At 47.8% G+C, this 27992-nt stretch overlaps 1 protein-coding gene and 1 non-coding gene across 5 annotated transcripts in view; one reads left to right on the forward strand and one right to left on the reverse strand.

Moving 5' to 3' along the window:
* Nucleotides 1–27992, reverse strand: part of RERE (arginine-glutamic acid dipeptide repeats) — a 464477-nt gene that overhangs the window by 103149 nt on the left and 333336 nt on the right. For all 4 annotated transcript variants that reach the window (XM_062190377.1, XM_062190375.1, XM_062190376.1 and 1 more), the window contains one exon: nt 15902–16000. In XM_062190377.1, the coding sequence (XP_062046361.1) occupies nt 15902–16000 (99 nt within the window). The remainder of the gene's footprint in view (nt 1–15901; nt 16001–27992) is intronic.
* On the forward strand, nt 1254–1359 carry LOC133761262 (U6 spliceosomal RNA). The gene has a single exon (XR_009866063.1). It is a non-coding gene; the product is annotated as a U6 spliceosomal RNA (small nuclear RNA).

Here is a 27992-nt window from a genome sequence, read left to right on the forward strand (position 1 = left end):
CCCTGCACCCGCGTGGGAGACCCAGGAGGAAGCACCTGGCTCCTGGCTTCAGCGCAGTGCACCGGCCGTGGTGGCCATTTGGGGGGTGAACCAACGGAAGGAAGACCTTTCTCTCTATCTCTCTCTCTCTCTCTCTCTCTCTCACTAACTCTGCCTGTCCAAAAAAAAAAAAAAAAAGAGAGAGAATGTTTCAACATGGGAAGCAGCCCACGCAGCAGACTCATAGAATGACAATCACTATAAATAGCACTCTAACCTCAGAATCAGCCCTGAAGGATCTCAGTGAGACCCCAGTGGAAAAGAAGGGGCCATCAAAGAAGGATGTACTTTTCTCTGAAGGGAAGAGAGAACTTCCACTTTGCTTATGGCCTTGTCTAAATACTGATGGAGATTGTGGACTCAAAAAGCTTCCACAGCCTTGGGAGCTCATGGTAAGAGCCTCGGGTGATCACTGATGTCATACGTAAGAGTGTTAATTGTTAAATGAACAACAGGAGTCACTGTGCACTTACTCCCCATGCAGGACCTCTGTTCTCAATGAGCTGAACTATGAGAATTAACTGTAAAACTTGTTCTCAGTTTTTATATTTTGTGTGTATGTGTGCAAATTGTTGAAATCTATACTTAGTATAGAGTTGGTCTTCTGTGTATAAAGCTAATTGAAAACAAATCTTAATGTAGAAGGGGACTAGGAATGGGAGAGGGAGAAGGAGGTGGGGTGGGAGTGGTGGTGAGAGGGTGGGTATGGTGGGGAGAATCTCTATTCCTAAAGTTGTACTTATGAAATTTGTACTCATTAAATAAAAGGTTAAAACCCTATCAGCCCTTCACCTCTCCTCTCGAATAACACCTCCATGACAGCGCCCCATGATCCTCTGCCCAAGAGCGGAGAGCAGCGGCCCACCTCTGCCTCACACCACCAGGAGCAGGAGGAGCCTCAAAAACGGTTTCCATTGTGTGCTGTCATCACCTCTCTAGGCTATTTGCGGTGACAACACCAATTCAAGTGCTCATTCATACTCCCACCAAAATCAGTCATGGACACCACAGTGGGCCAGGGGTCACCTGCCACACTGTCCAGCACTCATCAAGGTTAGTTAGTTTTCCCCTGCAGAGATCTTTGCAAAGAACAAGCGTCACTAATCTGTTTAAAGCCAGTGATACGTTCCTTTCCTTCTGTAAAAGGGGATCAACATATTTTTTAACGGTCTAGTTTCTAAAAAACTAAGCCAAATACAAAAATATGTTTTGTGGTGCTCACTTCAGCAGCACACATTCTAAAACTGTAACGATACAGAGAAGATTAGCATGGCCCTGCACAAGGATGGCATGCAGATTCATGAAGCATTCCATATTTTTTATGTTCCTGAAATGGTATATATAAAATACATGAAATATGTGTACCTTAAATAAAATTTTAAAAATTATAAAAAAGTCACATGAAAGAAGAATAAACTAACAGTTATGTGAACAAAGGAGTCAACTAGTGGAAAGATTACATCAGTGAACAGTAGGTAGACAGAGAACGTGTTCCACTAGCAGCAAGCAGAACCCTACACAGGGCAGGCATGGAAAACAAGAATTAGATTCAGGACAAGGTGAAAAGTAGAGTCCTTCCTCATCACGTATGTTTTTTAAGGCACATCTGAAAGTTGGCTATCCAGAAACAGACAAAAATGGATGTCTGCCACCACCCCCAGAGTAAAGACACTTGGGGGCAGAGCAGCGCCCCTCCCAGCTACGGGAGGCGTGGGAGCCGGCAGGGAGTTCAAACCTGCAGAGAGCAGAATGGGGTGACGCTTACTGACTCCTCCAGATGTGTGAGCAACTGCATTACATTTCTCAAAACGCGTGGAGAAGCAAAACAGATCTCAGTAGATCCCTGGAATGTCTGACTGGGATTTTAAAAAGAGAAGAAGAGAGAGGGAAAAAAGGAACGTGGCGGAGTCAGAGCTACAGGGGAGATAAGCCACCCTGGGTCTGGCTGCTCTGGGATCTGAAGTGTGAAAGGAAGTACAAAGAGGACCAAAGCAGCACTGTGTCAAAAACGATGATCTACAGCTTCCTCAGTTTTGTTATCGCTAAAGGATTGGAAAATTTCATTTCCAAGGACTAGACTGCATGGGAGGATCCAAAAATGCAGTCCATTGCCCCCACCCCCACCCCCTGCCACCCTGTTGCTCTGGGAACTGAGAACAGCTCTGCCCAGTGATACCAAGGTCACAAGTACTCTGCTGGGAACACCGTGACAGTCACCATGGACCAAGCGCCTGCTGCCTTCCACAGCTCTTTGGGGTCCAGGTCACTTGGTTTCTGGAACTTGTGCCTAACAAGACCTTGGTGAACTCATCTGCAAAACTTCTTCTCAAAAATGGACAATCAAGTTTGCTTAGCTTTGTTACCTTAACTAGAGGCCCTGAGTAGAAAAAGAAAATGACTAGAATTTAGGCTGAATGTGCCTGTTTGCACAGCAGCTTGTCAGCAAATGTGCAGCCCCTCTGCAGACTTTGAGGTTAAACAGTGTCCCCCCGGGAGGAGGACCAGGGACTGAAGCGCACAGAGCCCATTCCCCAGGTTGTCCCCTCTACCGGCTGTGAAATGGCCCCCAACACTCCTACTATATTATCTCTTAACATGCAGATTTGTATTGCTATCGATGGCAAAGATTAGAAAACTAAATTTATAACCAAAACTTAAAAAATCAACTCTAAGGGGACACCCAGGCCAGTAAAAAAGGACTCTGTGTGTGTGCATGTGCACACCAGTGCAAATTTCTCAAACACAAATATCTGCATCAGCTTCAGATGAGCTATGTGGCCAACTTGTTACCTGGGAAGTAAAAGGGTGGGGGTGGGCAGCAGATTTCAGGTCAAACATACCTGCCAGCCACTTGCAAAGTTTCCCCCTCACCATTCCTTCTACTTAGATTCTAAAAAACCAAACAACAAAAAAGAAATCAAGGAAAACACACACACACACACACCCGGAGCAGGGAGGGGACTCTGCTGTCTTGAGGTTAAGTGGCTGCCAGTCTGAGGAATGTGGCCAGGCCTTGTGACTCTCAGGCCAGCATCTCTCCACTGACCACCAGGCCTCTTCTTGCTTGTGCCATCCCATCCTAGCCTCCAACAAGTAGTCTTCGTGACAGGAGAACAGAGCAACTTGCTCCAGGGGGGTCAGGTGCCGTGAATTTCAGGAGCATAATCTGTGCCCCTGGATGGCAGAGCCAAGCAGGACCCCAGGCAATGGAGACACAGCTGCAGTCAGGGTGTCCCTGGGCTTTCTCCTAGTTCCAGAATAACAACCTCTGCAGAACTCCTGGGGGCATGGTCCTTCAATGTTTAATAAAATGATCTAGAATGTCAGCATACACACACACACACACAAGCACATATACAAAACAGACTCCAGGCACATACTTTAAATATTAAATATGGAATTGGTAGATTTAACCTTTTTTTTTTAGTCAACAGGCAATAAGTAAAATTCTCATTCTGCTCTATTCTCTTAACATTTTGATTTTCTTTTAACTTGTAACTTTGCCTGCTCCCTCATCAATTCTTTATAGTCTTCTACTCCCCAACACTGAGTTTAACTACATGGGATCAGCCCTTTCCAAGGGAAGAAAACATTCCAAAGTGACTAAAAACAGGAGCGGTTTTGAGAGAACTGGAGAGCAGCAGTATCCATGTTGCCCAGGCCTCACAGGCACAAAGCTAACACCCAAGACAACAGGCAGCCCACGGAAACAGGAACACACAAGTCCCGTGCTGGGGACAGGCACGGGAAGGTGTGCAAGGTGTTGACAGTGCCTGACTGCCCCGGGCAGTATCCTGAGCTCCCCCCTCTCCCCAGCACTCTCTCTCCTGGCAGAGCACCTCACCACACACCTCATCAGGTACATGCAGGTGATGCTGACACAGGAGGGAAGGACCGCCCTCGACTGCCTGGACTGGGCTGGCCGCCCCTTCCAAAGGAAGCCTCGACGAAGAGCAGGGCGGTGTCCATTTGATCTGCATGTGCTGGGAAGGCACAGTGCCCACACTGGTGGGAGGAGGGGCCTCCCTAGACTGCAGCAGCTGGGGAGCTGTGTCTAACGGGTGATTCCATGAAGCGATCTGAGGACCAAGGGAGACGACAGCCTCCACGACTCAACTCAAACATTACTTCCTGATCATCAGCCCAGGTGCTGGGTGAAGCGCAGGGGACACCCAAGGTCTCAGCAGCACCTGCCTTCAAGACTTCCTCATCCGCACGGAGGCCTCCAGCGCACCAGCAAACATGCCGCCACAGCTGGGGGGGGCAGGTCTCTGCCCCCCAGAAAGGACTTGGAGCTTCCAGGCCTGCCTCAGCAAAGGGTGCTCCTGAACATCCTGGCCTCTCACGAAAGAGTGAGGAAACGCAAAGCCCGCTCAGCACGCCAGTGAGCGACACAGCACAAATTTTCACCACCCTGGGCCTAGGCCAAGTAGATGCCGGTCAACAAGGAAGCTAGCCCACTTTGTCTGACAATAGCATCAGAGGGTACTATGCTCTGGGCATTAGTCTAGATGCAGAATACCACCCAGAGGCCTGTGTGTTCAAACTTTGGTCCCCAAAGTTTTTGTTAATGACACTAAAGGAGTGGTGTTCGGAGGTGGGGTCTTCAGTAGGGGACTGGATTGGACTGGATGTTAGAATGGAGAGCCCCCACAAATCTGTAAGAGACCACACAGACACAGACAGATGGCACTCCCTTTTGCTACATGACGCTCTGTGCCACCTCTGGGCTCTGCCAGCTAGAACGCCATCATCACCAAAGACCACATAACTAGGGCTGCACCCTCTAAACCATGCGCCGAGGTACAGCGCTCCCCCTAAAAGGCTCGCCCCAGGCATCTTGTTGCAGTCATGAAAAGCTGACTGATGCAGAGGGCTCTTTGCAGAACTGAGTTTCAAAGCCAGGGTATTTGGCCTCAGGCATGGGGGGAGAGGAAGGCTTTTTTTTTTTTTTTTTTTTTTAAGATATATTTATTTATTTGAGAGGCAGAGTTATAAAGAGAGGGAGAGACAGAGAGAGAGGTCTTCCATCTGCTGGTTCACTCTCCAAATAGCCACAACAGCCGGAGCTGCGCTGATTCAAAGCCAAGAGTTTTTTCCGAGTCTCCCATGCGGATGTAGGGCCCAAGCATGTTCCGGTGCTTTCCCAGGCCATAGCAGAGAGTTGGACAGGAAGAGGAGCAGGCAGGACTGGAACGGACACCCACATGGGATCCTGGCGCTGCAGGCAGATGCTTAGCCCACTATGCCACAGTGCCAAACCAGGGAAAGATTTCTGCACACTTCCCCTGTGCACTTTGGTATAATTCAGAATGTAACACCTGCAGTGCGGAGCTGTCCAAGTCTTCACTTCCAGAGCTGAGCTGGCTAGGACACGTCTAAGGGCCTGAGTGCCCACTACTCCAAGACAGGGGCTCAGGCATACCCTTTCTTTTCCTGGTATTTTTCTTCTGCTCACGCAAAACAAAACAAAACAAAACAAAACAAAAATGTTTCAATCTGATGCAGTAAGTTGCAACAGGAGTCAGAGGAGTGTATGACTCAGATCCTACATAACTGAAACCACAGAAACACTGCATGGAAGATGTTCTGGAAGGAGGACACAGGAACACACCAGGTGCCAACAACACTGGCCCAAGATCTCGGTGGCCTTCAGATCTGATCTCCTCCGCTCCATCCACCCTGGGCACTCTTGCTGTTCCATGACCACTGCAGGGCCGGCTTCCACCTCAAGGCCTTAGGATTTGCCGTTTCCTTGGCAAATCTACAGACAAGTACCTAAAAGCTAGCTCCCTCAATTATTTTTTTAAGACTTTTTCTTTAGGTCTGTGGCTACCTTGAATAAAAGTTCAACTCTAGCCAGTACTGTGGCATAGAAGGTAAAGCCATCACCTGCAGTGCTGGCATCCCATATGGGTGCTGGTTTGAGTCCCGGCTGTTCCACTTCCAATCCAGCTCTCTACTATGGCCTGGGAAAGCAGAAGAAGATGGTCCAAGTCCTTGAACCCCTGCGCCCACGTGGGAGACCGGAAGAAGCTCCTAGCTCCTGGCTTTGGGTACAGCACAGCTCTGACCATTGCGGCCAGTTGGGGAGTGAACCAGCGGATGGAAGACCTCTCTCTCTCTGTCTCGCCTTCTTTCTGTATAACTCTGACTTTCAAATTAATTAATTAATTATTTTTTAAAAAAGTTCAACCCTAGTTGAACCTAGTACCTAGTACTTCACATCACTGTCCTGGTCCCTCCCTCCCTGCTTCTCTCTCTAGCATTTAGTTTCACAAAAAGTCACTTATGGACCTTGTTCTCATCCTCCCCACTACAAGGTTAGGTCCACAAGGGCAGGAACTGCTGTCTGTTTTGCTCACTGCTGAATATCCAGCATCTAAAAGAGGGCCTGGTACAATATCAGTGTTCCACAAATATATCTGGAATGAATGACTCAAAACGGAATTGCAACCTGGTAAACACAAAGAGATCATCCTATCTTCATGTCCTCACGGGGTGGTAATCAGAGAGAGCTTGCGTGCTTGTTATCTGCCAAACCAATCTGGAACAAAAAGAACGCAGGGCTGGAGAGACAGGCCCTGGGTCTCCAAGAGCAGTGGGTGAGCCAGTTCAGGGCCTGCTTCCTAATCCTCAGAGTACTCTGCGGTATAAATGTGGAACACACACTAGAATGCACCCATTATAAAGATGCTTTAGAAACAAGGCTAAGTATCTCCGAGAGCAAGCAGGATGTTGGAGGACAGACTGTAGCAAAATGCTACCAGGGAATATGTAAAGTAGGCTGACACCCTAGCGAAGGCTGCACGCCGGGGCTACCAAGGACACTGCTAGCTCTCCCTAAGAGAGATGTTCAGTTGAAGACAAATGCCTTCCGGGCGAAGAGGCAGTGGTAAATGAGTTACCTCCTCTCAAGGTGAAGTCTTCTGTTTCGCCTCCCATCTCCTTCCCTCAACCCTGAATTCTGCTCCCCAGTCTATTACGTCTCACCCGTGAAAACATGAGGCTCCAGTGTCCTGCGCACGGCACACACATTAAAGATGACTCTAGGTCTGTTGCTAAGAAACTGTGGAACAAAAGGGGTTTCCATACTCTCCAGTTATAAAATAACCACTTTGTGTACGGGGGAGCACAAGCAATCTCAAGTCCCCTTGTGTCTTGTATTCATTTTCTTAAACGAAGAGAGGGATGATCGAGAGCAGCTGAAAGTGGATGCTATCTCCATTTTTTTACACGTCCTTGAAAATGAGACAGAAAACATGGCTTCAATAACCAACTGCTCTAGTGTTTATTAATCTTTCAAGATGAAGTTCCCCTCTCTCCTCAAGCAAAATTGAAAAATGTTCCATAAAAGTAATCTTTGATTTAAAAAGATTATCCCACACAGCAAGGAATAATTTAGAGTATGCTCATATTCAGTGTGGGTTTTTTTTCCCCCAGGTCTCTAATCTGTTCTGCACAACTCCAAGGCCTAAACAAATACATGCACAAACATGCATGCACCCTTTACACACATAGCTTCAAAAACACACAGTGCACTGTTGGCTTTTTTAACAATTTATCTAAAAATTGGGCTAAGGGGTAATACACTTCACAGGTGAAAAGAAACAACAGAATGATCTAGCTTAAAAAGAAGAGAAAAATGGGCATTCGAACTTTTTTTACTTCCAGATAAGGAGGAAGCCTAGGAAGTAATAAAGCCAGTGAAAGGCAAGGCCATGGCTGGATTTCTAGATTTAACCCAGAGGCTATGTCTACTGACATGAAATACTGAAGTAAATTTCTGAACCATCTCTTCCCTTCTAATGCTTGTCTTATCTCATTTACAAAAGGCTTTTTAAAATACATTTCTCTTTATAGCTTGTTAAACAGTAGAATCTTTCTGCAAACTAATTGCCTTATACCAACTTTCCTGCACATTTAATTGATTTTTAATTCACTGCTTCATCCCCCAAAAGACTTTCCAATCATTTCCACTCTAGCCACACTATAGACTTCTTTAAATAAGGGCTAGGTTCAAAGGCTGAGTTCAGCATAGAAAAAATAGTCCAATTTTAGTAATACTGAAACATTTGGCAAATCTTACCCAATTCTGCATTTCTCTTTTGTGATATTAAGGACTGATTTTTACCATGGATCACAGTAAGAACTCCTGATATGTAGTTGGCAATGGCATAGATTAGATTTGCGTGACGTGGCAATGTTTATCTTATTTTTCCTACCTTTATTTAGAAGAATTTAGTTGTTTGTAAGAAACAATAACAATCTAATCTATAAGTGGAAGCAGGGGGGGCGGCACTATGGGGTAGCAGGTAAAGCCACCAACTGTAATGCCGGCATCCCATATGGGTGCTGGTTTGTGTCCCAGCTGCTCTTCTTCGGATCTAGCTCTCTGCTATGGCCTGGGAAGGCAGTAGAAGATGGCCCAAGTCCTTGGGCCCCTGCACCACGTGGGAGACCGGAAGAAGCTCCTGGCTCCTGGCTTTGGCTTGGTGCAGCTATGGCTGTTGTGGCCAATTGGGGAGTGAACCAGCAGATGAAAGACCTCTCTCTTTCTCTCTCTCTCTCTCTCTCTCTCTCTCTCTCTCTGTGTAACTCTTTTCAAATAAATCTCAAAAAAAGAAAAAGAAAGAAAGAAAAGAAAAGCAGGACCTACACTTGGACTTTGCTTAGATTCCACTTTCTTCAGCTGCTGCGCCAGCAGTGAATGAGATCACTGTATTGTTGGCCCACTAAGCAGCTCTGTCTTCCGACACATCCAGATGCCTGGCTGGGAAAGACTGAACAATGAAAACAATGTTTTCTCAAGCCCACATTCCAAAAAGGACGCAACAAAGGCATCTGAAGATGCTGCTGGGGACAGACGTCAACCATGCAAACAGCTGTGTGTATTCTGTGTAACTCCTTGACCAGCTGCACAGGTTCTCTGGATTACAAATATGCAGGAAATTAGCTTGCCTTCCCATGCCATGTCAATTTTGAAAAAAGGATTTTCATTTATATTTATTATGAACTGAGCTTTACATTGAAGGCAGGTTTAGATGTTTTAAAATTTATGAACTTATGCACAAATCCATGTACGTGACCAATTAAGGTTTATCACCACCATGGATTAACTATTTTTGGATAAAACTTCCAGAGCTTATTTGTATTTAGGTTGTTCACCTCAATGTATCACATCAAAATTGGTATGAAATATTTAATGGGTGGCAAATTTCAAGATTAAAACTACTGTTACCCTTGACGAAAGGAAGACACCTTGCAGTATGGTTGTAAGTAACGAAACCTTCACCCCAGGCAACACCTGGATTTTTGCTGAAAGCTAATTCAACAAGAAAACTATTTTAAACACCAAATACAGCCACCTGCACAGGAAGCAGAGGGTGAGACGCACAGCTCAGTGGAGCGCCCAGCCTTACAACCCTGCGAGTCAGGCCAAACTCCACAAGGAAAATGCAGGCCCTGAATTTTAAAAAGAATTCAAGCAGCATCCCCAGTATTTCCATAATCAACAGCTGAATGCTAATTAAGCGAGCAGCATCAAGCAGCAGAGGAATCCCAGTGCAGTAAGCTACAGCACAACAGCAGTAAATGCTACCTTTAGCTTGCAAGCATAAATAAACAGAATTAATAACCCTCCAAGCATGCAAGGGTGACTTAATCTGTTTCGATTAGGTGCACTTCAGCCTGGGGCCTTTGTGTCATATTTAAATATGTTCATCATGTTTAATTAAAAACCTATTAATCTTGTTTCATTTTTTCTTTAAAGTTCTGATCTGTATTTCCTCCTCTTTCTCTTCACAAGTTCCACCAATTAGGAAGATTTTCTGATTGCTAATTTCAATACTCTTAGCATAACATAAATGAAACTGGCTAGCCATCAAACTCCCGTAAGCAGCAGATGTTCACGACTGTGGTTCCCTTCTTGACCATACCACTGTATTCAGTAAGCTTCATGAATGGACCTTGTATTCCTTCCAAAATGCATCTCTGATCGGGCTCAGCGTATCTTGCTTGGAATATAAGCCATGTCATAGCTACCAAGGTATTTCTCACAGTCACTCCATTCACTTTCAGTATTTGGTATAGAATTTGGCACAAATTTGGATTCAGCTCAAAGAAGATCTAAAGTATCACTCAGTACCGGAGCGAGTTCACTTAGCAAACACCATTATCTAAACACACACAAATTGTCCAAGGAGCTACTGAGAAAAAGTGTGGGATGAGAGAGGACCTGCTGCGCATTCCGAGGTCTAAGATCTCCAGAACCAGTGATTATCCGAAAGGCCCAGGAAGAAAAGGTCGAGTGTTGTGGCGGCAGCGGTAATGGAGGAGGAAAAACGCTAGACTGAGGATGACTTCAATTACAGTGAAAAGACAATAGCCCTGGACAGAGGAACCAACATTCTCCAAAGCCACACAGGGAGGGTCACCCTCACCCTTTCCAAGTTCACAGCGGAGGAGGCTGAGAAACAAGAAACAAAGGCTGCCAGAACAAAGTGCTGTGATCAAAGCAGAAAGTGAGCTGCAAATGCAGCTCAGGAGAGGGGCAGCGGGATGGAGCAAAGCCTTGCAGACCAGTGGAGGGGCCTGTCCGGCAAGGAGCACACGTGCACGCGGGGGAGAGTCGTGCTGTCCATGCCAACAGCACTGCCAGAGGGGCAGCTGCTTCCGTAGTCACGTGAATGTGCAGGGAGACACAGGTAGCTCCATCAGGTTACCGTACAATCGGCAACGACACTGAACAAGAACAACCCACATAGAAAACTGAGGGGAGTGAAAAGGGGGTTGGCCCACGGACTTCTTTTAACAGGAACACGTTTGTTTTGAACATTCTTGTGATTCCTGGGGGAGAAAATGTGAATACAAGGGAGGGAGACCACAGGGACTCAGCCCAAACCCAGGTAAGTGGAGGAGGGTTGTCCTGTTGTCCCCCAAACCTGTCCACGCCCTTTGTGCAAATCCTCACCGGACACTTCCTTCAGCCCTGCACTCCCTCCTCCCTCCCTCTCACAGTGATTCTACAAAGGGAAGCTCAACTTCCTGCAAGGAAGGGAAGGACTGCATCCTGAGGCTCCATGTGGACCACGCACCTCTCCATAAACATGAGCCCAAACTGACGTGGGTTCCTGCAGCTAAGTATTATCTTCCTGGACTCACTGTTCACCACTTTGTATGTAAAAGTACAGGGGGACTCTCTGCTATGTGAGGCTCCCCATTCCCCCTCATGCAAAAACCCCTGAGCAGTAGTAAGGGGGCCACAGCCAGTATCTCACAACATAAGCAAGAGGTGCAGGAGAAGGAACTCAGCTTTCTTTTAAGCAGGAAGAGAGGACTTTGTGTTGTGTATTTTAAAAATTCCAGAGGGAGCAAAGGTCATGGGAGAAGTGAAGGAAGCAGGGCAAGAGCGGTGGCTGGGGCAGGGGCTGGAGAGGCAGAAGAGCAGGGGGCCAGTGAAGGGGACGCCAGGAGGAGGGGCAGCAAGGTAGGGGAGGTGACACCAAAAGGACGTGGTAACAGAAGGGAGGGGAGGCTCCGGAACTGCGAGACAGTAAGCACCAGGGGCAGCTGCCACAGTGCACACGGACCGACAAGGACCTACGGGGTGCCAGGCCAGGACGCAGAGCACGGAAACAAGCTTGCAAAGTGTGGTGGACACCCCTGTTCCATCCTTTTTATCTCCTTGTAGCTTTCTTCCACCAAAGCATTTTGTAGAACTTTCAAATCTTGTCAATTAAAATCTCTTATCTCCCTCTTACATAAATACAATAATACAACATAATACATATCTCCCTCTTACACAACAGTATTAATATGACATCTCGAAACAGCTCAATGTTGGATCAAGTGCTGTGGTGCAGGTAAAGCCACTACCTCACTACCTGGGGCACCAGTATCCCAAATGGGTGCTGGTTCAAGTCCCAGCTACTACACTTTTTTTTTTTTTAAAGATTTATTTATTTATTTGAAAGGCGGGGGCCGGCGCCTCAGCTCACTAGGCTAATCCTCCACCTGCGGTGCTGGCACCCCAGGTTCTAATCCCGGTTGGGACGCCGGATTCTGTCCCGATTGCTCCTCTTCCAGGCCAGCTCTCTGCTGTGGTCCGGGAGTGCAGTGGAGGATGGCCCAGGTCCTTGGGCCCTGCACCCGCATGGGAGACCAGGAGGAAGCACCTGGCTCCTGGCTTTGGATCGGAGTGGCCACTTGGGGGGGTGAACCAACGGAAAAAGGAAGACCTTTCTCTCTGTCTCTGTAACTCTGTCTGTCCAAAAAGGAAAAAAAAAAAAAAAAAAAAAAAAAAAAAAAGGCAGACCCACAAGAGAGGCAGAGAGAGAGAGAGAGAGAGAGATCTTCCATCTTCTGGTTCACTCCCCAAATGGTCGCAATGGCTGGAACTGTGCTGATTTGAAGCCAAGAGCCAGGAGACTCCTCTGGGTCTCCCATACAGGTGCGGGAGCCCAAGGACTAGGCCATCCTCCATGGCTTTCCCAGCCCATAGCAGAGAGCTGGATCGGAAGAGGAGCAGTCTCAACTCAAACTGGCGCCCATATGGGATGCTGGCACTGCAGGCAGCAGCCTCACTCACCACGCCACAGTGATAGACCGTAGTCCTTTTTTTTTTTTTTTAAGATTATTTATTTATTTATTTGATAGGTAAAGTTATAGACAGTGAGAGAGAGAGAGACAGAGAGAAAGGTCTTCCTTCCATTGGTTCACTCCCCAAATGGCCACTACGGCCGGCACTGTGCCGATCCAAAGCCAGGAGTCAGGTGCTTCCTCCTGGTCTCACATGTGGGTGCAGGGCCCAAGCACTTGGGCCATCCTCCACTGCCTTCCCAGGCCACAGCAGAGAGCTGGACTGGAAGAGGAGCAACCAGGACAGAACCCGGGGCCCCAACCAGGACTAGAACCCGGTGCCCAAAGAGGATGCCGGTGCCGCAGGCGGAGATTAACCAAGTGAGACACAGCACTGCCCCCCCTTTTTAAAAAGAATTATTTTATTTATTTTAAAAGTCAGAATTAGAGTTAGAGTTAGAGAGAGAGAGAGAGAGAGAGAGAGGTCTTCCATTCTGCTTCACTCCCCCCAAAGACCACAACAGCCAGAGCTGATCTGAAGCCAGGAGCCAGGAGCTTCTTCTGGTCTCCCATGTGGGTACAGGGGCCCAAGGACTTGGGCCATCTTCTACTGCTTTCCCAGGCCATAGCAGAGAGCTGAATCAGAAGAAGAGTAGCCAGGACTCTAACCGGTGCCCATATGGGATGCCAGCACTGCAGGCTGGGGCTTTAACCCACTACACCACGCACCGGCCCCCCTACTCCACTTTCAAGCCAGCTCCCTGCTATGGACCGGGAAAAGCAGAAGATAACCCTAGTGCTTGGGAGCCTGCTACCCATGTAGGAGACCCAGAAGAAGCTCATGCCTCCAGCCAGGCCCAGCCCTGACCACTGTGGCCATCTGGGGAATGAACCAGCAGATCGAAGATCTGTGTGTGTGTGCATGTGCGTGTGTGTCTCTCTCTGTGTATTTGTCTCTGTGTGTCTGTGTGTCTCTGTCCTCTCTCTGTAACTCTGACTTTCAAATAAATAAATAAATCTTAAAAAAGAAAACCTCAATGTTTCCCCTTGGTCACTTTCTGTAAGATGTGTATATATCTCTTTACTAATTGTGTAAGATTTTTCAAAATTTTAACATTAAAAACAGCTATAGTAGGGTAGATGTTTGGCATAGCAACTAAGACTGTGCTTGTAGGGGCCGGCACTGTGGACAGTAGATGAAGCCTCCACCAGCGGCGCCGGCGTCCCATATGGGTGCCAGCTGCTGCTCCACTTTCATCCAGCTCCCTGGTAATGGGCTGGGAATGCAGTGGAGGATGGCCCAAATACCTGGGCCCCTGCACTCAGGTGGGAGATCCGGAAGAAGCTCCTGGCTTCAGATCAGCCCAGCTCCAGCCTTTGTAGCCATTTGGGGGGTGAACCAGTGGATGGAAGACTTTTTTCTTTGTCTCTGTCCTTCTCTCTAACTCTGCCTATCAAATAAATAAATCTTTTTTTAAAAAAAAGCACTCTGCTTACAATGCCTACATCCTGTATCAAGGTACCTAGGTTAGAGTCTCAATTCCGCTTCTGATTCCAACTCCCTAATAATACAAATGGGCACACTGGGAGGCAGTGGGGGATGGTCCCTGCCACCCAAGTAGCTAACAGAGACTGAGTTCTGGGCTTCTGGTTTCAGCCTGGCTCAGACCTGGCTGTTGCATGCATTTGGGGAGTGAACCAGCAGATGGAAGATTTTTATCTCTATCTCTGGCTTTCAAAAACAACAAAACAGCTATACTAATTTCAAGTTTGATAAGATGAAAACCTTAAGGGACCACACGCACCAGGACCATCTCTGTTGCTTCCTGGTTTACCCCCACGCCTCTCATCCCAACCACCTGCATCCACAGTCACTCCATGAACAAATTCTCTTGGTTCTGTCTTCAACGCAAATCTCAGATCTCATTACTTCTCATCTTCACCACCAATGCCATGCTGCTTGATCATACGGCTTCAGCCTGGACCATCCACTGGACTCAGCAGGGGAGGGAGCCCCACTGTCAGAGAAAGGTGTACCTCTGTTCAGACACTGCTCATGCAGAGCAAATCACCATGCCTTGACCATGGTCTGCAGCTCATACCTGATCTCCCATGAGACTCCCGGGTCAACCATCCATTCCTCTGCCACCCCCTAGGTGCTAACTGTGTAAGACATTTCAAAATTCAGTTTTGTGAACATGCCAACCATGCTTCCACCTTTGGGCTCATAATTCTACTCCCCCATGCCCCAAAGATTCCCTTCCCTAATACACCAAGATCTCGCCTAAGTGGGACTCACCAGCCTTCCCCAACACCCCTCCCCTCCTCCAGGGCGGTACCCCCACCCGGCTGATTCCCGCTCACTTCCCTACTCTATTTTCCTCCCCCCTTTACCTCTAACCAAACACAAACTGATGTGAGATGGAGCCCCTCCTAAAACATGACTCACGTAAGGAGGAACGCAGTGGTATTCTTCCAAAGAGCTCCTAGTGCAGCACGTGGCACCCAGTGGGCATCAGTAAATGCTGATGAATGAAATCAAAGAGCGAGACCAAGAAAGCACACACACTGCCACAACTCCTTTCAGAGCACACTGGGAAGTGCGGGCAGGGCTCGTAATCAACACGCATCAGTGCCTGCGTCCACACTTCATTCCGCACGCAGGGCACATGTCACTCTGTACTGTGGAAGCACGAGGAGTCTGTCCGCAAGTCACGAGACTGGTGTAGCTTGAGATGTGTCTGCCGGGTGGGAACCCACGGACCCGCAAGTCTGCCCTGCTGGGCTCATTCCGCTCTCCCAGCCCCTCTGGCGGCCACAGCGAGGGCTGCAGGTGTGTACCCATGCCTGCGCTTCCTGCTCCAGACTACTGCTCTGCATCCAGTTAAGGGACTTGCAAGGCTTCAAGATGAAACAAGGCCTTAACTCTGCTCTAGGGTATAAATCAACTGATTTTAACTGGCTTGTGTCTCAGAGTAGGGAAGTAACAGGCTAGCTTGCAACCAAAAACAAACCCAAATTAATTTTTTAGGAGTAATTATCAATTTCTCCTCTTTCTATGAAATTTCAAAGAGTCTTTCCCATCATTTACAGAACCTAATCTTACTAAAAAAAAAAATCAAGCTTTTCTATCCAATTTTGACACACGGAGACTCTGCCCCCTGGACTGACAGGATGCCATGGGCAGCCTGTCCCCATGACTGATGCCTCTGTAGGGGAGCTGTGCCCTGGGGAGCGAAGCCCTCAGCGACCCAGAACCCAGGTCCGCGCTGTTCATGCTCACCACTTCCTCCTCGGTCCAGCCCTTCTCAATCAGCTTGGGCACGGGCTTCTTCACCAGGCGCTGCAGGGCTTTGCCAGCATCATAGCCGCTTTCGTGGAGCTAGGAAGACAGCAACCCAGTTAGATAACTGCACCAAACGGCGGCCCTGCAGGCGATCGGCACAAAGCCAGCCAGCACTTCCTCACCAAAGGGACACAGTCTCACCATCAGGTTAGTCACTGAGGTGATCTGTTCTCCTCCAACCATTCCCCCCGTCCCCCACCCCCAACCCCACTGCAGCCCAGGGGTTCCAGCGGGTCTGGGAGAGGCAGACAGGGAAATCAAGGAGCACTCTGGCAACAGTAGGAACAGGACTAAGAGCACTGAAGTAACATCTGGTGAACATCTGGCCTAGCCCAGTGCTCAGCACATTCCTTACCCTCACGATCCTACCTGGACCCACAAGGAAAGTACCCCTCACTCAACCCTGGGCAACAGGAGCTGTTGTCACTCCACTTCACAGACCAGGAGACTAAGACACAGAGGGCTCATGTAAAGGTGTTGGGCACACTGAGCCACTAGTGGGTGGCAGAGCCCAGAATCAAACCCAGCCAGCAGGACAGGACCCCACTCTCATCTCACTGTCCCTCCAAGCAGCCACAGGACACACAGACTAAGTTCTTTCTTTGAGCATTTCTGAAGTTTTCCAGCTGCAGTAATTTCACTAAAAACGTTTAAAGTGGCTAAAACACAAGAACTTTATAAAGAAAGTAACTCTGTACTAGATGCTAATATTCAGTACCAGTGAGTGAGATGCTGGTTTCTCTACCTGTTTCCTTTAGGAACAGACGTCTCTCTCGTCAAAGCTAACTAGTGGGCCACATATCTCTCCAACCCTGGGCAGTGCTGGGCACCACAAACCCATTCTCCTTGCCGAGAGCCTTCTGCAGTGGCTTCAGTGGGCTCCACTCCCAGTTCCCGAGTCCCAACTTGCGGGTGATGGACAGAGCAGCAGGTGAGAAGATCTGTGGCTGTCCCTCCAAACCTCTCAGCACCAGTCTGCCCTTCCTTACACATCTAGTCCTCTTCTACAGAGACTGTCTCCAGCACCCACCTCAATCTGAAGCGTAAGGTGACACTCCAGACCACCTGCTAAATTAACCAGTAAGTGTATTCAACTGCTGTCCCTAAACAGACCCAATCCAACCTAAATCTCAGTCTGACTGAACTCAACTGGCCTTGTGCTGGGTGCCTCTTACACTCCAGGCAATGGGCGAGGTCCTGGACTCAACAGAGACAAATCAGAAGGCCAGAATCCCCTCGTGAGTGGACATTCTCATCTTTTCATCTGGGCTTCAATCCCTTATTTGAACAATTCACCACATCCACTGAACACCAGACAAATAAGCAGGAGCCTGCGTATGACCCAGTGCTTATCTCCAGGAGACTCAAAGACCGGGAGGAATGTGTTGTGGGGACACACCACATACAGGGGGACGAGATCACAAAGGCTGCATGGATCACAAGCACCGAGGTACAGACAGAGCTGAGGAATCACAAGATGAGCGAGCCCTGCGTCTTCTCTCCCAAGCAGCTGCTGTAGCCCCACCTGGGCCAGGCACACGCCAGCCGGCAGTAGCTGTTTATGGAATAAAGTCAATACAGAAATGCAAGTCTCTGTCCTAACCTGTTACCTGCTACCGGGGGGGACATCATAAATACCCATTTTTATTGTTCATTTAACAATTTTGAATTTCCAGAGCTATCAAGTTTGGAGGACATCTACTTATTGTATATTAAGACTGGAAAGCTTAGACTGTATGTTAACTGTAACAAGAAGTTAGCCACCTTAAAATAAAACAAAACACCCACTCTAGTGACCACTGTGGGGTCCTACTTGGGAGTGGTTGTACAGTGAGTGAATACCAATTTATTTATTTTAACGACATTTGTCTCTGGACTAAAACACTACCATAATTTGCAAATGTTCAAAAACTGTCCAATCTAGCCTTCTTTCATAGGTGTGAAAAGACTAGAGGTTAGATTTTCACATTTTGCCTAATATCCAAAACAAGGAGGGTCTATAATAAGAGCAGAAAAACTGTATTTTAAAGTACACATTTTAATAATAAGTTTCTAATAAAAAGCTCACAGCAAAGTTAACATTTTATAAGAGGCAATTACGAGGTATTTAAGAAAGTGTGAAAGCCATGGGCACTCAGGCCGACTGCCAGGACTCAAACTTCAGCCTCACTGCTTGCGGGGCTGTGACCTGGAGCCAGGCTCTCAGCCTCAGAGCGCCTCAGTGCTAACGTGGCTAAAAGTGGGATTCACGACACGGACCTCGTGCGCTAGTGCGAGCGTAAGGGCTACTCCCTCAGAACAGGAAGCAGTCCCATGTCAACGGTCAGTCTTCTAGATTAGAATACAACCTTTGTAGAGTTATAAAAAATTACTACGACATTTACAAAAACTATACATGTTTCACATAATTAACAATGTTAATACTGTACTTCATGTATAGGACACAGAAAAAACTTAAACTTTTAAAATCTTATGTGGGGCCAGCGCTGTGGTGCAGCAAATGAAGCCACCGCCTACAGTGCCAGCATCCAAAATGGGCACTGGATCGAGTCCCGGCTGCTTTACTTCCTATCCAGCTCTCTGCTGTGACCTGGGAAAGCAACAGAAGATGGCTAAGTCCTTGGGTCCCTGCACCCACGAAGTAAAAACTCTCTGCTGTGGGTCTCTGTACCCACGAAGAAGAAACTCCTGGCTCCTGGCTTCAGATCGGCACAGCTCTGGCTGTTGCAGCCATCTAGGGAGTGGGAGTGAATCAGTGGATGGAAGACCTCTCCCTCTCCCTCCCTCTGCTTCTCTGTAGCTATGCCTTTCAAATAAATAAATAAATCTTTAAATTAAAAAAAATAAAAATAAATCTTATGTGCTTGGCCCAGGAAATCATTCATGAAAGCGTAAGGTCTACTTCAAAAGCATGCTGCTGAGTAAGTGGAGCTCCGTCGAATGTCGTTCCTCCCGATGGCATTCCTGCTTTCTGGCGAACCATGGAGGGCTTACAACTACAGCTGGCAGACACGTCTCCAGGGACTCACTGCTGTGGCATTCTGGTTTCTTAGAGAGACTGCTACTGCCTGCACAAGGCCCCGCAGCCACACTTCTGGCGAGTGCTTCACGGGCAGAGAGGCAATACGCGAGCCTGTCCCGCTTCCCCACATCCTTCACAAAGCTTCCTTCCAGCTTACACGCTCCCCTGAAGAAGTTGAGACTGAAATGGTACCTGAGCATCTCTGCTGTTCAGCTCGGTAAATAACAGGTAATTCCATACTGTTTGGTCTATTCTCCCCCTAGCTTCTTAAACTGTTCCCACTGCTGACCTCTCCACGATATAAACCCAACACTGAGGTGCCTACAGAAAGACACGCTCGGAAAACAAAAGGCGTGGGACTATTTACCAAACGTAATGCAATACTTCTTGAACAAATTAAGTCAGCCTTGAACCGCGCTGCACTGTTGCTTCACAAGGGCCAGGGCCAGGAGCTGTTCTGGCCTACACTCTTCCTAGCATCCAAGAGAAGGTTTCTTGCTTTCTTTTCTTCTCTCTCTCTCTCTCTCTCTTTCTCTCTCTCTCTTTTTAAGATTTACTTATGTATTTGAAAAGCATAGGCAGAGAGAGGTCTTCCATCCACTGGTTCACTAGCTAAATGGCTGAAACAGCCAGAGCTGAGCCAATCGGAAGCCAGGAGCTTCTTCTGGGTCTCCCATGTAGGTACAGGGGCCCAAGGACTCGGGCCATCCTCCTCTGCTTTCCCAGGCCATAGCAGAGAGCTCGATCAGAAGCGGAGCAACCAGAACTTGAACCAGTGCTCACATAGGATGCTGGCACTGCAGACAGCGGCTTAACCTGCTACGCCACAGTGCTGGCCCCAAGATAAGCTTTCTAAACGGGTGGTGCAGTCCATGCTGCAAACGTTGACTTCTACTTTCCAGCACTCTCGTCTGAGAAAACTCTGAGAGCCCCTTACCATCTGAACCCCTATTTGGTCCATGTTTTTACCTATATATACATACCCATGATACAGTTTAATCTATAAATAAGGTACAGTAGGACATAATAACTAATAGAACAATTATAAGAAACCACAGTCAAACTTACATAAAACATATGAGTTGGTTATTTCTGGAATTCTTCCACGTAACAGGGTTAACAGCTGGCCGTAGGGAAGCAAAATCACAGACACAAGAGAACTAACGTAACTTCAATTATATTAAAGATGCACGCTTCACACACTAGAAGTGATTCTAGTTCATACAGTTTCACAACAAAGGAAGGTTATCTTCAGAGAACTTCGGAGAAATTACTGGACTTCACTCTTCATTCCCTGAACACATATGTGCTCAGGGCACGACTGTGCCAGCCAGCCTGACAGGTGCTGGGGAGGCCATGGCTGTGAACACAGAGGCGTGTGACTGAGGGCAGTGCGCACTCCTCAGTGCCAGCTCTATCGAAACATCACACCCCAACTCCGGGATCCTCAGAGATTAGGTTCTGCTCTCTGCACAACGCATCCAAAGCAAGAAAGCCCTTCTTAAAAGGAGTTTGTTTTCTGGAGGATTATGAAATATTTTCTTGTTCCAGACAGGGGCCAAATGACATTAGAAAAAGAGCTGAGCTAGACATTTCAATTGTGTTCTTCACATTAGTACATCTGGTAAGAGCACTGAAATACTGGCTACGTTTTTTAAAAAAAGAATTTAATTATTTGGAAGAGTTACAGAGAGAAGGACAGAGAGAGAAAGATCTTCAATCCACTGGTTTACTCCCTAGATGACTGCAATGGCCACCACTAAGCCATGTCTAAGCCAGGAGCCAGGAGTTTCTTCCAGGTCTCCCACGTGGGTGCAGGAGACCAGACACCTGGGTCATCCTCTGCTACTATCCCAGACAAGGAGCAGGACCAGAAGTAGAGCAGCCAGGACATGAGCCAGTGCCCATATGGGATGCTGGTGTCGCAGGCGGCAGCTTTACCCACTATGACATAATGCAGTCCCCAATACTGGCTATCTTAAATTTCTAAAAATCGTCACTAAAAAATATTTTCCTCCAGTATAGCATCTAGCACTGAACACTTTAAATAATTTCAATTTGTGAAAAATGTTATGTGGGTTTCAAATTTTTAACACCCGATCATGCCACACAGATGCATCTACATAATCAGAAAGTTACACGCAGGCTCCACAATACTGCCAAAATAAAAGGTTTGGGGCTGGCACTGTGGCATAGCAGCTCACGCTGCCAGCTGTGGTGCCGGCATCCCAAATGGGTGCTGGTTCAAGTCCCAGCTGCTCCACTTTCAATCCAGCTCTCTACTACGGCCTGGGGAAGCAGTAGAAGATGGCCCAAGTCCTTGGGCCCCTGCACCCGCATGGGAGACCCAAAAGAAGCTCCTGGCTCCTGGCTTCAGATCAGTGCAGCTCTGGCCATTGCGGCCAAATGGGGAGTGAACCATCGGATGGAAGACCTCTCTCTCCCTCTGCCTCTCTCTGTGTGACTCTGACTTTCAAATACATAAATAAATATATCTTTTAAAAAAAGTAAAAGGTTCTTAAATGTGAATCAGCTTTTCACTGTTCCCCTAGAGAAGGCTGCTGAAAGAAACTGCAAAGAAGATGAGGAAGGAACCCCAAGTCTTTACTCTGAAGCCACAGACACGCGACTCCAGCAAAGGTCTGTCTCTTTAGACCCTTCTGTCTACTCTGCGGTCAGGCCTGGCTGGGGAAACCTGGCAGCGAGCGCAACTTTAACACAATGTCGAGACTGCACTGTACGGAGCCCTGCAAGCAGCTCACAGAAACGCAGGGACCAAACAGCATCTGGGCTCAGCCAGCGCTCAATCTGCAAGTGTCCCTGACAGGAGAAGCACTCAGACGCCACAGCAGCCCCACCACCCCACAGCCACTGCACAGGGCTCAGCAGAAGCCACTTCCAGGTGCGTCCACAGCTGTGCGGCCAGTTTTTTCTTTTTAAAATCCAATGATCAAGGAAACATTTACTTGCAAATCTGTCTACCTCTTTCCACATCACTAAACCGGATGACTGTACTTACACAATCAAAAGCTGTCTTCACTAAAACACAGGGCAAGGTCTAGAGTTTACTGCTGGAATCTGACCACAGTGATTCCTCACCAAGCCATCCATCCTCTGAGTCACTAGATCACAGACATCCTTATTTTGCATTGTGTTCCGTGATCCCTGGGCTTGCTCCTCGGAATCCTCAGAGACACGTTCTTTCCTCCCTTTCCGGTTTGTTCCTCCTGAAAGAGCATGTGCCTATTCTTGCCCCGTTGGTCACCCAAGACCTCCTCCAGCGTGCTTCTGCATCAATGGGGCCCACATCACTCACATTCTCTTTGTCTTCTGTTCACTAGACAGAGTAACTAAGTAACTCCTTATACCACTGTTAAGCTAGCAATAGTATAAACTGGTGTGCAAAGCCAGGCACGAACTTTCCAGAGTAGAACAGTAGGGTATTTTTCTGCTACAAATAATAGAAGTTTCTGTTTTAAAAAACATTCTATTCAAGGCTGGTGCTGTGGCATAGTGGGCTAACCCACCGAAGCACCCAAAATGGGTGACGGCTGGAGTCCTGGCTGCTCCCTTTCCAATCCAGCTCCTGCTAATGTGCCTGGAAAAGCAGCAGAGGACCACCTAAATCCTTGGGGCCCTGCACCCAAATGGGAGACCTGGAAGAAGCTCCTAGCTCCTGGCTCTGCCCTGCCTCAGCCCTAGCTATTACAGTCATGTGGGGAGTGAACCAGCAGATGAAAGACCTCTCTCGGCCTCATCTGTCACTCTACCTTCCAAATAAATAAATCTTTAAATTAAAAAAAAAAAATAGTCTTTTTTGTAATTGAAAGGCAGACAGAGAGATGGAGAGAGAGAGAGAGAGAGAACTCCAATTCACTGATTTACTCCCCAAATGCCTCCGACAGCTGGTGCTGGACCAGGTGGAAGCCAGGAACCAGGAATTCAGCCCAGGTGGCCCACAAAGATGGCACAGACCCCAAGTACCTAAGCCATTATTTGCTGCCTCCCAGGATGCACACAAGCAGGAGGCTGGGACTTGAACCTAAACATTCCAAAATGTAAGATGCCACCCCAAACAGTGTCTTAACCACTGGCCCAAATGCCTGCCCCGGTAATAGTATTTCTGAAGAGCAAACACTCAGTTTGGTTTCACTGTAGCAGAAGTAACCACTACACTACTAAGTCACCCAGAACCTGGGCACACTGAACCAGTGCCTTCTACAGCCTAGGGACAAGAACCACAGGGTGTGGGGCAGGAAGCAGATTCTCAGCTTTGGCCCAAGTCAGCAGAGCTGAAGTTTTCATGTGCCAAATGAGCGTAAGACCACCACAGCTCAGCTGTGTCACAGAACATGGAGACACAGCACTTCAGGGTGTAAGACCACCACAGCTCAGCTGTACCACAGAACATGGAGACACAGCACTTCAGGGTGTAAGACCACCACAGCACAGCTGTACCACAGAACATGGAGACACAGCATTTCAGGGTATAAGACTACCACAGCGCAGCTGTACCACAGAACATGGTGACACAGCACTTCAGGGTGTAAGACCACCACAGCTCAGCTGTACCACAGAACATGGAGACACAGCACTTCAGGGTGTAAGACCACCACAGCTCAGCTGTACCACAGAACATGGAGACACAGCACTTCAGGGTGTAAGACCACCACAGCTCAGCTGTGTCACAGAACATGGAGACACAGCACTTCAGGGTGTAAGACCACCACAGCTCAGCTGTACCACAGAACATGGTGACACAGCATTTCAGGGTGTAAGATCACCACAGCGCAGCTGTACCACAGAACATGGAGACACAGCACTTCAGGGTGTAAGACCACCACAGCTCAGCTGTACCACAGAACATGGTGACACAGCTTTTCAGGGTGTAAGACCACCACATAACATGGAGACACAGCATTTCAGGGTATAAGACCACCACAGCTCAGCTGTACCACAGAACATGGTGACACAGCACTTCAGGGTGTAAGACCACCACAGAACACGGAGACACAGCATTTCAGGGTGTAAGACCACCACAGCTCAGCTGTACCACAGAACATGGAGACACAGCATTTCAGGGTGTAAGACCACCACAGCGCAGCTGTACCACAGAACATGGAGACACAGCATTTCAGGGTATAAGACCACCACAGCTCAGCTGTACCACAGAACATGGTGACACAGCACTTCAGGGTGTAAGACCACCACAGAACACGGAGACACAGCATTTCAGGGTGTAAGACCACCACAGCTCAGCTGTACCACAGAACATGGAGACACAGCATTTCAGGGTGTAAGACCACCACAGCGCAGCTGTACCACAGAACATGGAGACACAGCATTTCAGGGTGTAAGACCACCACAGCGCAGCTGTGTCACAGAACATGGAGACACTGACTGAGACACAGCATTTCAGGGTCCTCTGGAGCCCAAGTAGCTCCACACTAACAGGGAGGGAGCAAGCACTGGGATCACCAGTGGGTCAGCAGAGCCAATGACGCTGGAATCACTGCGCACTCGGCAACTGTGTCACTGGGGGAAAGGGTCAGGCCATGAGCAGAGAAAGGCTTTTTTGCATAATTGCCCAAGTTAAATCTGCTGCTCTCACTCAGCCTGACAAATCATTCCCTGCTTATTACTTTATGTAATTTAATATATAGAAGTGCTTTACTGGCAAGCTTCTCGAAAGAATAAATAATACTTAATGACTGCCTACAGTTTAATTAACTCATGATTGAACTTCTCATGGATTGCCATAAACATTAAATTATATCCTTCCTCAAAGCTGCTGTGGATAGAAATCTTGTTTCAGGCTTTAACTCCCCTGCCTAAACAACTCTGAAATTTCAGCAAATTTGTATGTTGGCAAAAGAGGTGAGAGAATCAACCCTAAAGCTCGGTTAGAAGTGTGTTACTTCACAGAGCAAGGATGAGGTCTTACTTTTAAAACGACTGAAAATGTGCACATGTCCGAACACCCCATTTACATTACAGCAGTCATTAAACACCTCTGGATCTCAGGCAGTCTTATTAGCATAAACTCTGCGTATTACCTCCAGGTTTCCAGTTTCTACTCTGGCTTCTCATTCCTGCTGCCATTCTCTGTCTGCATGATACTGCAAATAAATTTTCCTCCTGGCACAGCTCAGCTGTCAGGCACCTCTGTTCCATAATGAATCCATGAATTACATCTCCCTGCTCTGACATCTCTGGTCTCACACATCAAAATATTGTTCTTCAACTGTAATTTATAACTTAATTTAAATGTCCCTTTTCTCGTGACCTTTTTAGATCAAATGGCAGTGCATCTGGCAGTTTTTACTACCCCCAAGCATCCTCTTGCAATTATAGCCACTGTAGCAACTGTAAAAAAAGCGCATCTGAGTCGGACCATGGGCAGGATAAATATCAAGTAACTGCAGTCCATTGAGAACAATATTAGATTTCAAAGTCTCCTGCTATGCAAGATATACTTTCTACATATGGCAAGAAATTGTCAAAAATAACTCAGAAAACAAAAAGGGGGAGATTTGGAGATTTTAAAATCCCTCAAGTAGCTTTAATTACTTCAGTGATTAACATAAATAAGAAAGACCTTGGGGCAGGCCTCGCAGCACAGGTCAAGCTGCCACCTGTAACACTGGCATCCCACAGCTGAGCTCTGGCTGGAGTCCCAGGCTGCCCTACTCCGAATCCAGCTCCTTGTTAACGTGCCTGGGAATGCAGAGGAAAATGGCCCAGATTCTGTGCCACCACTACCCACAGGGAGAACCAGATGGAGTTCTAGGCTCCTGGCTTAAGACAAACCCCAGCTGTTGCAGCCATCTGGGGAGTGAGCCAGCAGATGGAAGATCTTTTTCTGTCTCTCCACTCTGCCTTTCAAATACGTAATAAATCTTTTGAAAAAAAAAATCTGCCCAAGACAAAGTTTTTCAAAATTTGTCCTAAGAAATAAATCACATACACGTTTTCATTTGCACATACACCATCAGCGACCTACACCAAGGCCACAGCAGGACACACATGATACACTTCAAAAAACCAGAATTAAAACTAAAAGCATAATGTTCATCTTCTTTGGCCACTACTACTCTGAGCGATGCTACTGAAGCACCAGAGGAGATAAATTTTCAGTGCTTCCTGATGGGAGCACACTGCAGTGACAACGGCCAAGATGCAGAACTCTGTGCTGCAGGCATGGCACGAGGGAAAGGCCAGTGAGAGTCATCAAAGCAACCTCACAGCCCCCTCCCGGCTGAGTCACCCAGGAGACAGCGAGGCCAGCGTCTGCGGAGCAAGCACAGTGTGTGTCGGTCCACGCACCATTGCTGGGCTGAGGGACTAAACGCAAGAACGAAGGCGGGCGCAGGATCTCATCCAGACCACAGCAGAGCAAGCTGCAGCTCAAGGGTCCTGTGGCGACCCCACATTCTACGTGGAAGTCTGCACCACGGCTCTGCTTCAGAACATCTCCACTGGGGCAGTGTAGTACCAGCGGGGGGGGGGGGGGGGGGGCATGTAAACAGTGCTTTCTCAGCTGCACCACCACACAAACACGTTGTTTTCTCTTAACACAGGGCTCAGAGCTGAGGGTGTGCCCAGGGAAGGAGGGAACCAGCAGCTCAGAGAAGACACACACACAAAAGAAGGAAATAAATGTTCTCATGAAAACACACACAGTGTCAGTGAACACTGATAGGGATGACATTTATTGGGTCTGGAAAATCCAAGATGACTCCAGGGAGTACGTTTTGAAAATGACAATCAGTGTCATCTGATTGACGTTGCCAATACGTAACGAAAAGCAGAAACCAAATGAAAACCACTATTTCAGGAGCAAGCAAAAACAGGCAGTGACACACCCAGGTAACATCTCATTTACAGCTGAGTTCTTGGCCCCACCCAGTGCTTCCACGCGGCTTATTCACAATTACTCGTGTGCGGAAAGGAGCAGGTCACCACCTCCTGGCTAGACCCACCAGGACGGGCCCAAGCCAGCAAGGAGAGGAGAAAATAAGCAGCAAAAGCTGGTACTCAACTAGGGCAGGGACTCTGTTCTGGAAACAGAGAAACCCAAGCTCTGAACTTCTTGGCCACTGCTGACCAGCAGTCTATTTGGAGGCTCTGCCCTGCACCAAGAGCCTAGGGTGGTCCTAGTACCAATGACATGGTCCGGGAGTCCCACAGAGTTGCTGCCTAAGTAGGACAGGGGTTCCTGGCTTTAGCTTAGACTTAAACCTTAGCTCTGCCACCAGCTGTGACGCAGGCACAGTCTCAGCCTAAGCCTCGGTCTCCCAGGTGCAGAATGGACAAATAGCTACCCATCTTGGAGAAGTGAAGACGGAAGGAAATCCGTGGTAAGCATCGATACTAGAAAATGTTCAGTTAAGAACAGGTGACTAAAAAAGGGTGGCACTGCATGGCAGTCACAGGGCAGCAGCTCGGGGAGGAGCCCAAGAATTCGGCACAGGGACTGTCACTCAGGAGGGAAAAGAGAGACTCCAGCAGCCTCCTGCCAGCACTAGGAAGTGGTGTGGAGTGAGGGACTGAAAAGGAAGATACCAGAGGATCGGGTGATAGGCTGGGAGCCCAGAGAAGCTTTGTGTCTGCGGGACCAGGACGCTCAGGGCAGAGCTGACGGCCCGTGCTGGGCAGAGCAGTCTTGGCTCTTTCTCTCTTCAGGTGCAACAGAGGGGCTCCAGCAGGTAATTTCTGAAACTTTCCAGTTTTTAACATTTTTTACTTTAAACATTTTTAACAGCTAAAACATTAAAGGACATTCTTCTAAAGTGAATAAAAGGCAATACTAATACATTAATTTAGAACAACAGAGAAGTTTAAATAGCCACTGAATGGGCCAATTCCCCAGGCCAAACACCTGCCAGCTTCCGACCTTCACCTTCACTTCAGGGGTTAACAGATGAAGGCTGTGCCTCCTAATTTTCAAGTCTCTACGAAAGCTCAAAATTTATGCAACATAGGTCTACAGGTGGAATTATGGGT

This window comes from Lepus europaeus, chromosome 5, assembly GCF_033115175.1.
Source record: "Lepus europaeus isolate LE1 chromosome 5, mLepTim1.pri, whole genome shotgun sequence".
In the NCBI taxonomy this organism is placed as follows: domain Eukaryota; kingdom Metazoa; phylum Chordata; class Mammalia; order Lagomorpha; family Leporidae; genus Lepus; species Lepus europaeus.